This window comes from Mesitornis unicolor, unplaced genomic scaffold, assembly GCF_000695765.1.
Source record: "Mesitornis unicolor isolate BGI_N332 unplaced genomic scaffold, ASM69576v1 scaffold26901, whole genome shotgun sequence".
In the NCBI taxonomy this organism is placed as follows: Eukaryota; Metazoa; Chordata; class Aves; order Mesitornithiformes; family Mesitornithidae; genus Mesitornis; species Mesitornis unicolor.
In genome coordinates, this window is record NW_010164879.1 from 1 (window position 1) to 15,720 (window position 15,720).

General features: G+C 40.9%; 1 protein-coding gene across 1 annotated transcript in view; it reads left to right on the top strand.

Annotated features, from left to right (window-relative positions):
• Window positions 1-1,457: 1,457 nt before the first annotated feature.
• The window catches only part of WAPAL (wings apart-like homolog (Drosophila)), a gene marked incomplete at its 5' end in the record, with an annotated part of 41,556 nt that continues 27,293 nt past the window's right edge, over window positions 1,458-15,720 (top strand). Inside the window, one exon of the mRNA XM_010194456.1 lies at window positions 1,458-1,576. Coding sequence (XP_010192758.1) covers window positions 1,458-1,576 — 119 coding nt within the window. The remainder of the gene's footprint in view (window positions 1,577-15,720) is intronic.

Sequence of the window (15,720 nt, forward strand, 5' to 3'; positions counted from 1 at the left end):
GAGCTGAAAAGGGAAGTCACTAAATAGAAAACTGGTTCTATTTAGCTCAAACCAGGACAGAGTTGAAACATTTTTATCAAGAAATTTCTTTGATTTTAACATTATGTAATTTAAATGTCATTGTTCAGGATCACATAGAAGTAGAATTCAAACAGACATGCTTAGATGATTTTAAAACTGTGACTTAGTTGATACGGAGCACTATTAACCTGTATTAACCGCAATACCAACTCCAAGTCTTAGCACGAGGCACAAATTATTGTGCTGATCTGGTGAGTGAAAGCACATCTTGCGTTCCTACTGTAGCTTGTTTGTAATTGCTGTAGTCTGCTGTAGTAGACCTGGCTGGCTTCTTCAAAAGTGTTTCAGGGTTTGTAAGGATGTGTACCAAAGCAATATGATTTGACTCCTTTATCGCTAAGTTCCAGCAGAGGAATAAGACTGATGAGTTTTGTGTCCTTGTGGGAGTACCATTAGAAAATTGCTTGCCTGATTTGCTTTCGATTACCTTCTTATCTAGGCATTTGGCCAGTCCTGTTTACTGGATGTGAGTGTACTTGGGATTAGAGTAACCGATCCAACTTCCTTGTGTTTTTGCAGTGCAGTCTTCAAACAGCAGCAGCTTCTCTGGAATAGATCGGTTTTCTAAACTGTTTATCAGATGAAACAGTGCTGCTTTGTGCCTCTCTCTCTTTCCGTCTTTAAATTTATGGTAACTTCTGGTTTGTGCCAAGTAAAAGAACATAAGCTGTTCTCCAGGGGATAATGCTTCAAATTCAACACAAGTTTAAAGGAATAAAATAGGAAAAGAGTTTAATTAGCTCAGTGAATTGCAGATTAACTGTTCAAAACTGAGTACTAGAACTACTGGTAAGGCAGGTATTGAATATATTGAAAGGCCTTTCTGGTGATTCCTTCTAGCTGACTCTTCTGAGCTGATGACCATGGTTTTTTAATATTACTTATAGCAGAATAGGCAAACATAAACAGTCTGCCTTCATGAGAAGTGACGTAGGATCAATTCTTCCATCCTGTACTAGGAGTGGGAAGTATTCTTGTATATCTCTTAATCTCACACTTTTGAAGAACCCCTACTGTGTAATTCATCTGCTGCTCAGAGCTGTAGTAGTAAACCATAAGTAAGCACATATAAAAGGTAACCTGGCATTCACAGGGGTATAAAATGGGAAATAAGAACTTGAAGCTTATACAATGAGCAAGACATGCTATAATCACTGTGACAGTGTACCTTGTAATGTATAGTCTGTTTATTATGACAGTCCAGTAAATAAACCTGAGTTCCATCCAGAACTCTGCTTGTCTTTAAAGCTGATTTTTCTGATGAAGGTTATTTAATTTCAGTAGTTGGAGATGGGGAGATGTCAGATGCAAGAAATGCTCTAGCAGTTCAACAGCTTTCAATATGGTTGTTTCATGTCTATATTTACCTTTTACAGATCTTCTGGAGTTCTCAGAGGATGCATCTGGTGTGCCTGAAGGCAATAAGAAATCCACAAATAAACAAGGTGATAAATCTAAGGAAAACACCAGGAAGATTTTTAGTGGGCCAAAGCGGGTAAGTAATAATACTGAGACGAAGACAAAGTTCTTATTTTAATTAACTCCTCAGTATTGATGTTTCCTACCGCGTATGTAACAGGGCTTCTGTCCCAGTGTATATCTGCACTTGAGATAATTTGTTAGCTTTTAAGATTATATCTGGAAAAGTAAAACCTTCAAGTGCAAAATTTTGGTATCAGTTACTGGGAATTTCACCTTTCAGTTGCAAGTCTGGGATTGCACAGTGGTAACACAACCTAGATGCTTTCACTTCTAGATGACTGTTAAAACAAAGCTCCATTAAATGCTGCGTGGTTATTTTTTTCCTTCCTTCCTTCACTCTCCGAATAAATATCTGTGATATAGGACTGAAGGTTTCTGAAAGCTTCAAATTTGATGTTGGTATAGTCTTTATAAGGACAAGTGCCTTTGTACCATGTGGAAAAGTGAGGTATTTCTTTTAGTTAAAGAAGGAAAAGTAACCCTCAATCCCACCCCTGCATACCCGAGCTATGTAGTACTCAGTATGACTTTGCCCTTTCATACTGTGAATGGAGCTTATTCATCTTGTTGATGCTAAGTGTGGTTTATCTTACCTGTTATTATAGATGTCCAATGACAGGACAAGGGGCAATGGGAGCAAGCTGGAGCATAGGAGGTTCAATCTGAACATAAGGAAAAACTTCTTTACTGTGAGGGTGACAGAGCATGGCCCAGGCTGCCCAGAGAGGTTGTGGAGTCTCCTTCTCTGCAGACATTCAAAACCCGCCTGGACGCCTTCCTGTGCAACCTCATCTAGGCGTTCCTGCTCAGGCAGGGGGATTGGACTGGATGAGCTTTTGAGGTCCCTTCCAATCCCTAACGTTCTGTGATTCTGTGATTCTGTGACGTGTTCCTGTGTGACCTGGTCTGGGTGATCCTGCTCTGGCAGGGGGATTGGACAGGATGAGCTTTCGAGGTCCCTTCCAACTCTTAATATTCTGTGATCCTATGATTACTCAGTATTTTGAGGCTTTTAAAAATGCACATAGAGCAAAATCGTGTTTAGGTTTTGGGTGAAAGTTTGCAATAGTGGGATGCATCTAATCTCTGTTGAATGAAGTTTTTATTACTTGTTTGTTCAGGATACCCATTGCATAGAATCAGAATGGTTTCAGTTGGAAAAGACCATTTAAGGGCAAGTCTAACCACCGATCCAGCCTTGCTAAGTCTGTCAATCGACCATGTCCCTAAGCATGACATCTGCTCATCTTTTACTTGTCTCCAGGGATGGTAATTCAACCACCTCCCTGGGCAGCCTGTTCCAGTGCTTGACAACCCTTTCAGTAAAAAAACTCTTCCTAACATCTAACCTAAACCTTCTCTGGTGCAACTTGAGGCCATTTTTCCTTGTTCTATCACTAGCTACCAGGGAGAAGAGGCTGACCTCCACATTGCTACAGCTTCCTTTCGGGTAGCTGTAGAGGGTGATAAGGTCTCCCCTCTTGTGAGGGGAGCTTCACCAGCTTTGTTGCACTTCTCTGGGCATGCTCCAGCATCTCAATGTCCTTCTTGTAGTGAGGGCCCCAAAACTGAACACAGGATTTGAGGTGTGGCCTCACCAGTGCCAAGAACAGTGGGACAATCACTTCTCTAGTCCTGCTGGCCATGCTATTCTTGATGCAGACCTGGATGCTGTTGGCCTTCTTGGCCACCTGAGCACACTGCTGGCTCGTATTCAGCCTACCGTCAGTTTGCACCCCCAGCTCTTTCTCCCCTGGGCAGATCTCCAGTTACTCCTCAAGCCTGCAGCATTGCGTGGGGTTGTTGTGACCCAAGTGCAGGACATGTCACTTGGCCTTGTTGAAGCTCATGCATTTCCAAGGCTCAAGTCCTTTCCATGTGGCTTTTTCCCATTTTCTGGTGAAGAGAGTAGCTGTCTCACCATTGCTGTCCAGGACTGGTGCAATAAGAGAGGGAACTAGAGAGGGAAATGCACTTTTTATTTCTGCTTTTCCTTTGAGTTCCAGAAGTTTTGCAAGACCTGACAGCTGCATGTTACAATAAAAACTCCCTGTTACGTGTTCAGAATGTGTGCAGCAGTCTAACAGTTCTAAGATTTTTTTCCAATTATTTTCTGTTATTTTTCATAAAAAGTTGTAATAACGAAATCACACTCTAGAATTTCTCATAAAAGTAGGTAATTACTTGTGTTATATGATAAAAAATTACTTGAAGTGAAACTAAGGGTTTTTTGTTTTTTTTTTTTCCTTTGGGTGTTTTGTGGGGTTTGTTTTTGGTCTTCCAGAACCAGAAGATTGATCTCCCCAGCTTTGTTGCTATATAACCATTTTCCATAAAAAATGTGCATTTGTGGGTGAAGGAAGGAGGACAAGTTTAGTTTATTTCTCAAGACATGCAAGGGAGTGTTTTCATTTGGGAGGCCGTGTGACCAATAAGAACTGTCAGCTGTAATGCTCATTTGAGAGCAAGTGCTGCTTCTTGCTGCTCTCCGCCTCTGGACACAGTGGAGAGCTTTTGGCTGCTTGCCCCCAGAGCTGGAGTCAGGCTGTCAGTGCGTGAGGAGGGTCTCTTCAGAACTGAATCAGTATTTCTTGAAGATGAGTTTTTCAGCTTCTGCTAATTAAATAACATTTTTTTTAAAAAACGGCTTCCTATCAGTGGACACACTGCAATAGACTGAGAAATGTGAATTTAACTGTACCTTTTTTGCAGCATGAAATAGCTGTGGGTGTTCTGGTAGGTATGGAAATTTTTTTAGTGTTTAAGTATTTATATGCTCAGATACTGTTCTGTAATAGCATTTTATGTGATTCTTGTTTAATTTTTATAATTTAAATACCTGAGGGTTTATATGAAAACTGTTTTAATTGGTTTTGAATGTGTATATCATGAAATAATGTGGGGAGAAAGCATATAGCAATATCAAACTATGAGAGAGAAAATGGTTTCAACTCTAGAAAGTTCTCAGTTGGGAATAAACTGAATTCAAGTGGGAAAGGTAAGAATTAAACCGCCTTTTTGACCCTGTAATGGTACAGTGGACCTAGAAGTAGAAATTGCTGTAATTGCAATTCCGATTTTAAACTTTAATGTTGTCTAATCATACGGCTGTTACCTGGAGTTACTAAAAAAGCTTGTAAAGCTTGTTCTGATGGTAATTAGAGATGCTATAATTATATTCCTAAACTATAGATATAGGCTCTTAATCTCAGTTGCATCTTCAGGGAATTTTCATTCTGAGAATGAAAAAAAAATGAACTAAAAGTATTAACTTGACCAAAACTTAATGATCTTAAAAAAAAAGTATCTGGAGCTTTTTTTGCTGCTTCATCACCTTTTTTTTCCTTACAGAAACTAGCAGATACAGTGTTAATGATTTTCTGCTAGGTGGTGATGTTAGAGGTATGGCACTTTGCATCGTATTGAGCTGAAAAGTAAGCAGCTCTTAGGAAGCAGCAGGTGGAATTGTTAAACTGCAGTAGGTACAGAAAGCTGAAGTATTTTTTCTGGTTTGTGTTCAGAGCAGGACACTCGCCCATGTTTGTGCTTTTGAAACCCGACCGTTGTACTCTAAAGTCCAGTTCTTGAAACCTTGAGCGTGTGTGTAATAAAAGGTTGCGGACATTACTGACTTGGTGAATAACAGCACTTCTGAAAACTGCTTTTAACACAAGGAGTCTCACTGAAATTGTTGAATACTCACGTGCGTAATAATGAGCTTTAAAGTTGCAGCAGCATGTATGTTACGATAGGCGTGTAAAGTGTCAACCAGAAAGTCCAGTTCTTGAAACCTTGAGCGTGTGTGTAATAAAAGGTTGCGGACATTACTGACTTGGTGAATAACAGCACTTCTGAAAACTGCTTTTAACACAAGGAGTCTCACTGAAATTGTTGAATACTCACGTGCGTAATAATGAGCTTTAAAGTTGCAGCAGCATGTATGTTACGATAGGCGTGTAAAGTGTCAACCAGAATTCTGCTTCTAAGTGAATTAAATCTCGTTACCTTGAGCCTGAGTTACAGGGGCAATGTTATGTGCCGTAGCAACATAATTATGTATTTGGAGTACATAAATATTGGCATTACTTGACTTGCAAATGATGGGTGTGAAGCATACGTGAGCAACATCTCCAAAAGTTTGTTTGCAGCTGGTTACAATTTTAATACAACTGGTTCAGTAGCTCATGCTGTAGCATGTAAGTTTGGAAACTCTGTATGGGGCTGTGATGTGCCCCCTTTGAGCTTAATTCCCCTTCTACAGATGAAATTAGTTTTCAGTTATCATGCAAAAACCAGTAAGGTATACAGGAACTTCTTTGTTGCTGTGGTCCAAATCTACTTGAACTAAAAGGTTCGTAATGGGATTGAAAATAGGGACCAAAAAAATGCTGTCCTGAGATTTCTTGCTCCTGCTCCTCTCACCGCAGACTTGGGCTGGAGTCAGCAAATGAGGAGAATCAGGTTTTGTAGGAGCACTCTGGAACAGGTCCCAGTGGTCTTATGCAAACTATTTATGTCTCTAAATAGGAACTTGAGAAAAAAAGACTACAAAACAACTTAGAAATGTAAGATAAAAAGAACTAGTCTGTCCCAAAACGTAATCCCTTTATTGATCAGTCCTAGAAGATGATGACCATGCCTGGTATTTTGTGCCAGAGCTGTACTGTCACTTCAGTGTTTGTTGTTCAGTGTGTCATTAAGGACCGCCAGATCCTCTGAACTACAAATTTTCTGGGCTGTCCCCCTGCCCTTGAACTCAACATGTGTGATAAAGAGTGACCTGAAACTCTGCGCTGATCCTAATTTTGCCTGTGGCCGTAGGAAGCCAACCTAGACAAGGTGATTGCTGATTACTTTTGAATATTCCAAGGTAAGAATGACTTGCAAATCATCATTAAATGACTTGAGGGGCCAGGTAGAGGGGGAAGGCCATAACCTTTCCATTGGTGCACTTCAGTGCTGCTGAGACCTGTGGGAAGACTTGCTGTGGTGTACGAAATGGGACAGAGGAGGTGGAAGAGTAAAAAGCACTGACTCTTTCAAGTAGACATACACAAAAGCAGTTGTGTTTGCTCGAAGTAGCATGAATTTCAAGGTATGAGATGAATGCTCTATCAGGAGTTTTTGTTCTGTGCCTTAGAGTAGGTGAATTTTAGAAATTAGTCTTTTGGAATTAATTCTTAGATGTTAAATTTTTTTTGCACTGATTATATTTCACAGTTTCCATGTTAGTATCAACAGACTGCAGTTTAGCACCTATAAAAGACTGACATTTTCTTGAGAGGATAAAGCATGCACTTTTTGTGATTGACAACATGAGGAAGAAAGTGCTCACCACATGGACAGTCTGCATTGGTGATTCATGGGCTGCTCAAACTAAAAACTCACCTAGTCCATTGCTTAATGGCTTGTGACAGTCAAAATGTGCGTGTTTCCCTTAACTGCTCACTTTTGCAATGAAAATTGAATGTTTATAAACAAATTTACAGCTTAAATATTTTTTTTTCTTATTCTCTTGCTACATCTGGAGAAGTTTCTCTAAACTCGCTTGTTTAGAAGTCTTAGCTCTAGTAAACCTGTCTGTTTTGTGACTCCATGTATACTTCCCCATGTGTACACGGTGAATGGGAAGAAGGATGTTGCATCAGTGTGCTTTTTTTTCTCTTGTTGTGCAGGAAAAGGTATGGAAAAGCCTCTTTGCCACTAACTTGGTTGTCATAGTGTTTACCCTGGGCCGCTTGCTCAAGTACTGGACCACGGAGCTAACCTGTGCAAAGCGCTTTCCTTGTTTTTGACGGCAGCATTGCTTGAAGGTTATTCCACTGGTATGGAATGCGTTTGTCAGGAAAAGCTAAGATCTTCTTGTATTGTGCATTTAAAAAACCTGACTAAAAGTCATTTTAAAAACCCCTCAAATCCAACAAAACCCAACCTACTGTAAGGACTGGTTTTGCCTGAAAAAGCTGCCTTTGCTCTCCTTTTGCTCTACCTGCTCGCTCCTGTTCCCTTTCTCCTTCAGTTCCCCAAGGTTGTGTTTTGAATTAAATGGAGGAACCCAACTGTGTTTAAAAAATAACCCACTAAAAGGAAACATTTAACGTAAATCTCAGTTGGATTCACTGGGAGACTGTAAACGATTGTACCCACTCAGTTGAGGGAACCAAAGAAGAGAGATTAAGTCATCTTAACCTGGTTAAGTCAACATTGCAACTGGGAAATGCTCAGTAAACACAGCCGGCGTTAGCAGGATTACATGCATTGCTTTGATCAAGTGACATTAACAGAGTTGGTCATGACAGGAGTGTTGAATACAGGAATGAAATCATCGCTGAGTTCAGACGTGGCTTAGCCAACAGACTGCTCCTGAACTCTGCAGCCGAGAGAAAACATTGATCCAGTCATAAACCTGCTTTTTTTTAATTGCTTTTCATGTTTTATTGAAATTTTACGAATAACTGCTGTGTTTCATGCCCAACAAAGTACAGAAATATGTGCAAGGTTTCAAAGTGTGTTTTCTTGGACAGATTAACTAGCAGGACGTGTTCAGTCAGTGCTGTGTGAAGAGCACTCCTTTCCAGTTAACAAGTGCTATACTGTGTGGCTTCAGTTTCACCTGCAACTACTCCATAGTTCATTATCTAATTGCATCTTTCTTGTCCTGTAGGCAGGTTTTTGCCATGAGTAGGTTGTTCCCCTTGAGTTGCCATATTCCTGTTATAAATTTTAGGCACTGTGAGAAATCGTCAAAACTTGAAAACAAAGCTTGCGTGTAACCCTCTTGTTCCTAATAGGATTTGACGTAATTCAAGTTTAAGGGTATAACCTATGAGATCTCTTACAGGTCGATGTGAGCTTTTCCCTCTGGTGCTTCATGCTGACTGGAAGGAACTACGAATATCAGCTTGAGACAAATGCTGTGTCTAAGTTTACTTGCAGTCCAGGATGAAATACTTGTACCTGATCTTTGTAAGCGTTTTGAAATTGAAGAAGTATGAAGCCATGCATGGCTCTTGGTTGGGCTGAGTAATCTTACGGATAATGTGACAGTGACGTGTGCGTGGGAGGGGAAAGAAACTAGGCTGTGCTGTGAGCTGTAGTTTTCCACTTAGCTTGTGTTGTACTTCACAGTGGATGCTTATTAAAGACATCCTGCAAATAACAGTTATTATTGCTTCTCTGCAAATGAATCAATCTTTCCTCAAATTTTTTAAGTGTTGTTTTTGTTTTGTTTTAATTTGAGATTTAATGTTTATGAGGATTGATCCGTCCTAGGTGCACAACCTCGGGTGGTTTTGGTTAGTTATTTTTTCATAGCTTATTTTAAGTGAACAGTCTTAGAAAAGCAGCAGTGAGAACATAATGCTGAAGTTTTGCTATGTCAGTTATAGCCCTTTCCATACACTTAATGGTAGGATCAGAGTAGACTGGTCAGAACTAATTTTGCAAAGAGCCACTTTTCTTTATCTTGCCACTTTATCGATTATCCTTTAGGAAATGAGTGTCCTACCAAAGAATGAACAGTTAAAGCATTTTTTCAGTGATGCAAGGCTGGTGGTACTGCACACATCGAACTGCTATTTACATCCTAATTTAGGATGTCAAAATAGCTCTTTTTGTTTGTTTTGTTTTGGTTGTTTTTTTAAATAAGAAAGTTTATTAGTTGATATTTGCTATTTTGACCTCTTTCTGTTGAGTTGAGCTGAATTATGACAAGCAAAATATTCGATGAAATCTCTGGCTTGTGTCAGTTTAGTGCAGAGCCAGCAGTCTGTTTCATCAGCAGTTTGTCAAACAGCGGTGGTCAGATCTGACAGCCTGTGACTGCACGTTGCTGCTTCTGCACTCCGTTCCTTTCAGTTACTGGTGGGTGCTTCTGGCAGATGGTCTGCCCAGTCCTGAACTGAAGTGGGTTTTGGGGGGTTTTGTCCAAAAACTATTTGTTGGAATGGTGCGTGGGAAATGAGCTGTTCTAAGTGCCTATGAATTATAAACAGTGTGTGTATTTTAAGCAATTTTTATGTTGCTGGAGTGAAAATGAATATTAAAAAAGATTAAATATGATAAAAGGTAAAAATAAAACTGCTTAAATACGTGATTTGTTAAAAACCAAAGCTTCACACTGGTACGATTATTTCACTTAACCTCTGTAGAACCTGATTCTTTAGTTATTTTTTTTCTTCTATTATTAATGTAAACAGACCAAAATCACTTCTTAATTTTTAAGTTGGTCAACAGGATGCTGAGCAAGACTGGCAGGTTTTTAGATTAGTCACCTAATTTGAAGAATTAAGCAGCCACTGTAATTTTGGTGAATTGGGTTAGGGCATAGCACCTTGAAGCAATCTTGGAGTGAAAGCAAATGTCAAGAGTTGGTCTGTTAACTTCAAGGTAGTTGTTTGAGGCAGTGTCACGGAATTGCACCAAAATGGCTACACGCACACAAGTTGTGAACTCAAACAAGCTTTAATCTGCAACTGAAATGATGCAGATAAAACTTCACTCACCAAAACATCATTCCACTGACCTTCAACAAACACAGGTTCGATATGCTGGTTGGGAATGTTACCAGACACAGCTGAGTTAAGAATTCTTAAGTTCAGGCCAAACGATCCAAAATGTGCACTCACTCACCAAAAAGGGAGGGCTCTCAATCTTGAGAAGTTACCTTAAGTGGCGTCCCAGCTCAAGGGGAGAGTCCCCAGCTGCAGACCCGCTGCTCCGAGGAGGACCGACTCCAATGAGTCCTCTGACGGGGCCCCATTGATACCCTGGTCGAACCTGCTCTGTGGTCAATACATGGTCGTGTCAGCCCCTGTTGGCTGAGGACCCCAACTTTCCCACCTTTGACCCCCACTGTGTGGCCCAGACAGGAGCTGTGAGGGGGAAGGCAGACCTGGTGCCACCAGGGCCAGAAACTTTAGCACTGTTTGTGTTGGGCCTTTCTCAGGTCTTTAGTAGGGTGGGTGCATCTGCCACAGGCTGATCAAAATTATTTTCTTCCCACTCCTTCATATTAAACTGTGGTGAAGAAGGGTGTGTTGTGGTAGGTGCTGAGCAGAGATCCTTCCGCCTGGCAAAACTGCTCCCTTATCTGTCCTCAATGTGCAACTGTTGGGTAGAGCTGTGGTAGCAACATTACTGGAAGTGCATTTCTTCTCCTATGCAGTGTCAAGAAAGATGTTATCAGTTGAGATGTAGCTTTGTTCTGAGAAAGGTAGGGATATGCAGTGCAACACGAAGGTAAAGGGCTGCATCCTTATAGAGGCAAGAGGAACAAATGAAAAATGACCATGGAAATCCTTCTTTCGTGTGGGTACATGGGTTTGTCAGGAAGTAGAGAAGTCAATTTGCATGGAAAATGTTTAATGTCACAGTGGAAACTGTTTTATACCTCCACCTCCTACTGGTATTAACTTAGGCAAGAAGCAAAGATGCATTAAAATATTTTCAAAACCAGATTCTCTTGCATCTTTGCATTCCTCTCCCCTGCCCCAGCCCCCCCGTCAGTCGCACAGTTCCCAGTAATTAACTCAGTGTTTTAGTCATTGGGCAATGCAGGATAACTGTGTAGGATCAGTGTTTCATTACACAAGGCCTCAGTCCTGTAGAAAGTTCTAAGAAGGGAAAAACACTCAGATTAAAATATACCAGTTTCATTTGCCAGTGGGTGCTTAATTTAGATGCAGATGAGTATGCAAAATTGTCTTCACAGCTCCCATGTACTGTACGAGCAGGACTGGTTCCCTCGGCTGTTTGTGGCTCTACGTACGTCAGATGATAGTGCCATGCAACACGAGCACATCTTGAGAGTGAAATGGTTGGTGTCGAGGCCCCGGTGTCCCCATCATTATACACATCTAGGTGGTTTTACTTTTGAATTAGCTTTATGCTGGTCTGCTTTAGGGAGTGCCCAGTAACAGCTGGTGTGAGGTGGGTGCCCTGTGGTAGAGCATCTTCGAGTTTGGTTTCACTGGAAAGGAATCAGGTAAGAGTACTCAGAGACTCGGTGACAAACCACAGTGTCATAGCAGAGGACATCAGGGACGTTGATTTGAAAAATGTTTTACTCGTCCAAATGGAAACGCTTATGTGGGTGTGCGTGCATGCTCGTGCACCCCAGCCGTGTGACCTCTAGAATTTCAGTGCTGTTGCGATTTTATGAGGCTTTCCTGTTAGTAGATTGATACACTTAGAGTAGATTAAGATTAAGGTCAGGAGCGTGCACCCTGGCTATTGCACCCTGTCTCTTCTAATTAGACTTAGCGTAGGTTTCAGGCCAAATTAATAACGATAACCATATGGCTTCTGCTTCTGAGCTGACCAGTTCTGAGTACACTGAGTGTAAGCAGCATACAGAACACCATTAGCTGTTTCTGTTAAAGAATGAATCTCACATTTATTAAACCGTCCTGTTTCTTTAAGTTAAGTTTTCATGTTTTACTTGCATGTCTGACCCATCATCTTGTTGTGCCCTGTAGGCTTTCTTTTGGGCTTTGGGGAAGAAAACATTTTGCAGTTCTCCAGAAGCCTGATGCAAGAAAAGCTGCAGTGACACTTTTCCCCTCTGCTCGTTGTGTTGTCGTGTGCTGATACTCCTCAGCCTTGTCTGACTGACAACCTGTAGCTGTCTAGCTCTGTGCATATGTCACGTTTTGTGTGTGCAGCATCAAATGGTATAGCAGCTTACTATTAAGTGGAACATTTAGTTGTACTAATCTGCTATTGTGATCCAAATAAAGGAGATTTGGTTCTCATTTTGAACACTGAATTGGTTTCCTTCTGTTTTTTAACTGCTATCAGAAACTGGTATTGTATCTGGAGTCTAAATTAACTTTTTTGTGTTGCATACACAAGGCTCAGCCTGTGCTGAACTGAAATTCTGTCTTCCTACTTTGAAGCGTAATTTCTTCGCTCTGAATGGATGCTCATTCCTTCCCTTTTTCAAAAGCAACAGTCTCTTACGAATAGTTCTGTGCTGCATAACATACTTGTTATCTTTTTTCTGTTCAAAGTGAGACACACGGGGCAGAGTAGTACTCTTAATGATTATGAATCTGAGTGGTAAATAATTTTGATTTATTACAGGGTTTTGTAGAACTTGCAGTTTCGACAAGCATCTGGAACGCAGTCTTACTGAATGCCCTTCAGATACAAATAATGCATTTATCAAGCTATCTGTTAAAATTGGTTTTGGGTTTTCTTTTGCTGTTGTCTTCTACCTTGGAAAGTGTTCTTGCCTGCAAATAGCTGCTGTTTTTCTTCTTTTGCTAGTATTTTCAGCATGACTCATGTCCTTGGCTCTTATTTTCTGCTATTCTTATACCAATGAATGGCAGGCAGTGCTGCATCAGTGTATGCAGAGTGCCAGCTCTTGGAAATTTCAGCTTTGAGGTTTGGAGGGATGGGAGGTTCAGCATGACCCATAGTTTATGCCATTTGGATGTGTTCTTGTAAAACTGACAGCCCTATGCATTTTGTAAAATCCCTGGCATTAGTTCTGGTTTTGAATCTCAGTTCGCCCCCCAGAAGCACGTGTGGAGTCCCACAGTACAATATGCCTTACATCCTCATGGGTATAGTCGCGCTCCTTCAGACAGCTGTCTGTGTAAACAGCTGTCAGTTCTATACGTATGAAGAAAGGAAACTCTTCTGCTATTCAGCAGAAGCTCTTATAGCTGATTAATATTGCAGAACTTATTTGCCTTAAGAACACAGAACTCAAAGGAGCGATGTGCTTCCACTTGCATCTTCTCTAAGTTAATCTTGAGAGGAGGAATTCTTAAAGAAAAGTCTGCATTGAATAATTGTGAGGTTGCCATGTCTTTAAGAGAAAGTAAGTCAGTTTCTTAAATTACCGCTGCTTAAATATCAGTGTTACTTCAGGGAAGCTTGTGATCACAAGCATTTGAGTTGTCTTAAAAAAAACCCCACCAAAACCAAACAAACCCGTTTGCTTTTGTGATCAAGCCCTTCTGAAAAGTCTTTTGTTTGCTGTTGTTCATTTGATCTCTGATACTTCTCCTGGCTTTAGTTCTGTCACGCAGTCATCTAAAGCAAGTCTACATGACGCTTGATCACTACTGGTGCGGTTTCTTTGCAACTGTTTTAGAAATTCGTCTTCGTTTTGTGTTGCAAGGCAAAATGTGAAGGTTGCTTTAAGAGGTGATTGTAAAGGAGGAATGTACTTGCCACGTCCATGTCCATGTGGGATGCAGGAGAGGCTGCGAAGTCTCTGCATGATGTGTTAGAACTGATGAGAACGTATTTCTGTGGAAAGCAGTGTTGGATTTTTGCAGCTGTGTTTGGTGGTTGAGCTGTGTGCAGTCAGGACCAGACAGGGATGCTGGGGAGCAGTGTCTGCTGTCTGATAAAATATTACTGGGAAGGCATGGAATCACAGGCAGAATTACTTAGATCTAAAAGTGGAAGATATTGCACGGGATATTGGATAAATCTAACCCTCCATTAGGTATTTGAGGTTTTAAATAACTATCGTGTTTAGTTACATTTAGGTTCTGGTACAGGAGAGCTGTTAAAGCAAGGCATCCTCTTTTCTCCAGTCAGGCATGTGTTGATGCCATTACTTGGTTTTTTTACATAAAATGCAGCTTGCTTCTATATTGCAGTGGTAGAGCCTAGGCAAGCTGTGAAGTGCTTTTTCACAGAACACTTTGGGATGTCCTAGCATTTGATTTAGTGAGGGATTAAGGAAAATAAGGGAAGAAAAGCCCATTTTTGACTGTTAAATAAAAAGGATGCCATCTTTGACTGTAGAAGCCTCTGAGCCCTGATTATTTAACAGGAATTGTCTTTATCTGTTTGACCTGTTGAACTCTTTCCTACGCATCAGCTGTCGCTCTCTGCCGAGGAAAACACACTAATGCTGTGTGGACCTTCGGATTATGCTGGCACAGCTGTTTGTATACTTTGTTCTTATTCCGTATCGGAGCACTGAACTTGATCTCTGTCATCTGTGCTTCCTTGCTGCATGCACGTGTATGCAACAGAGGTGCTAAATTTTGCCCAGCCGAGACTGCAGGTTCTTCTGTCGCGTGGTCTGCAAGGGCCTGTCCCAGCTGCTGCCTCCCTGGGTAGGAGGAGCTGCTGCAGAGACCTGAAATGCTGCTTTGCAGTGTGTAGCTCCCAGACAGGAAATTCATGAATGTTCCTATATTAGTGCCCTTTAAGCAGGGATTGAATACTGTTTGAGACCATAATGGAGATTTTGGACTATTAATAAAGACTATCCTGTGTTAATGGGACTTCTGGCAGCTGTAATGCAGGACACTGCTGTCCAAGTTGTAGTAGTTAAGCTTCCCCACAAGGTTAAGAAGAATGAGACATCAGCTGGAACTGATACTAAATATATGCTGTGCTTTCATTGGGGTTACTTGAAGAGAGTGCATTATTTCCTTGAATTATCCTGTGTACCAGGATATGGCACCTGGAAACTTCTACTCTCTCTTCCCAGTCTTAAGGCTGTGCTGTGATAATTTGTGGAACAGCTGTGAGTAACTCAAGGAAAAAAAGGTGAGTATCTAGAAAATATTCAGTGGTTCTTTTCTACTACAGACATTTGTGAAACACTGCATCTTTCATGATTAGAAAAGCATCTTTTATTGTGTTGTCCTTGGATTGTTTATTGCAAACTGAGTCGCATTCTGGATAAGAATTTGCACTCAGATGTACAGGACAGAGTTAACCTTTTAACCGTTTTGGCAGCAGTTGACTTTTTTCCAAGTAAGGTTCTATATGACACCACCTTCCTTTTTTTGGACGGAGATGTCCACTCGTAACTGTAGCAGCTTGAACTTAACACCAGCTTAAAACTGGTTTCTCGATTTAACTTTTTGAGCTTAGCGAGATCATCAGGAAATCGGGCAAGTTCTTGCCTCTGTTACTTGGGAAAGTATTTTGGTATTCCTACATGTGGCCTTTGGTGGCTCCGTGTGGCTGCTGAAGGGCTCTGTATATCTGTCACCTGAAAACAGACTGCTTAAAAGAGCTTCCTTGGAAAACTGGTAATACTGTTAACACTGACCACTGTACATTTGTTGCTGAGTGGTACATGAGCACTGATTTAGGGAAACAAAACAAATAATCTCAACTAAGTGAAGTTTCTTCTGACCACATCAGAGTTCACTGTAGAAGGGAAAG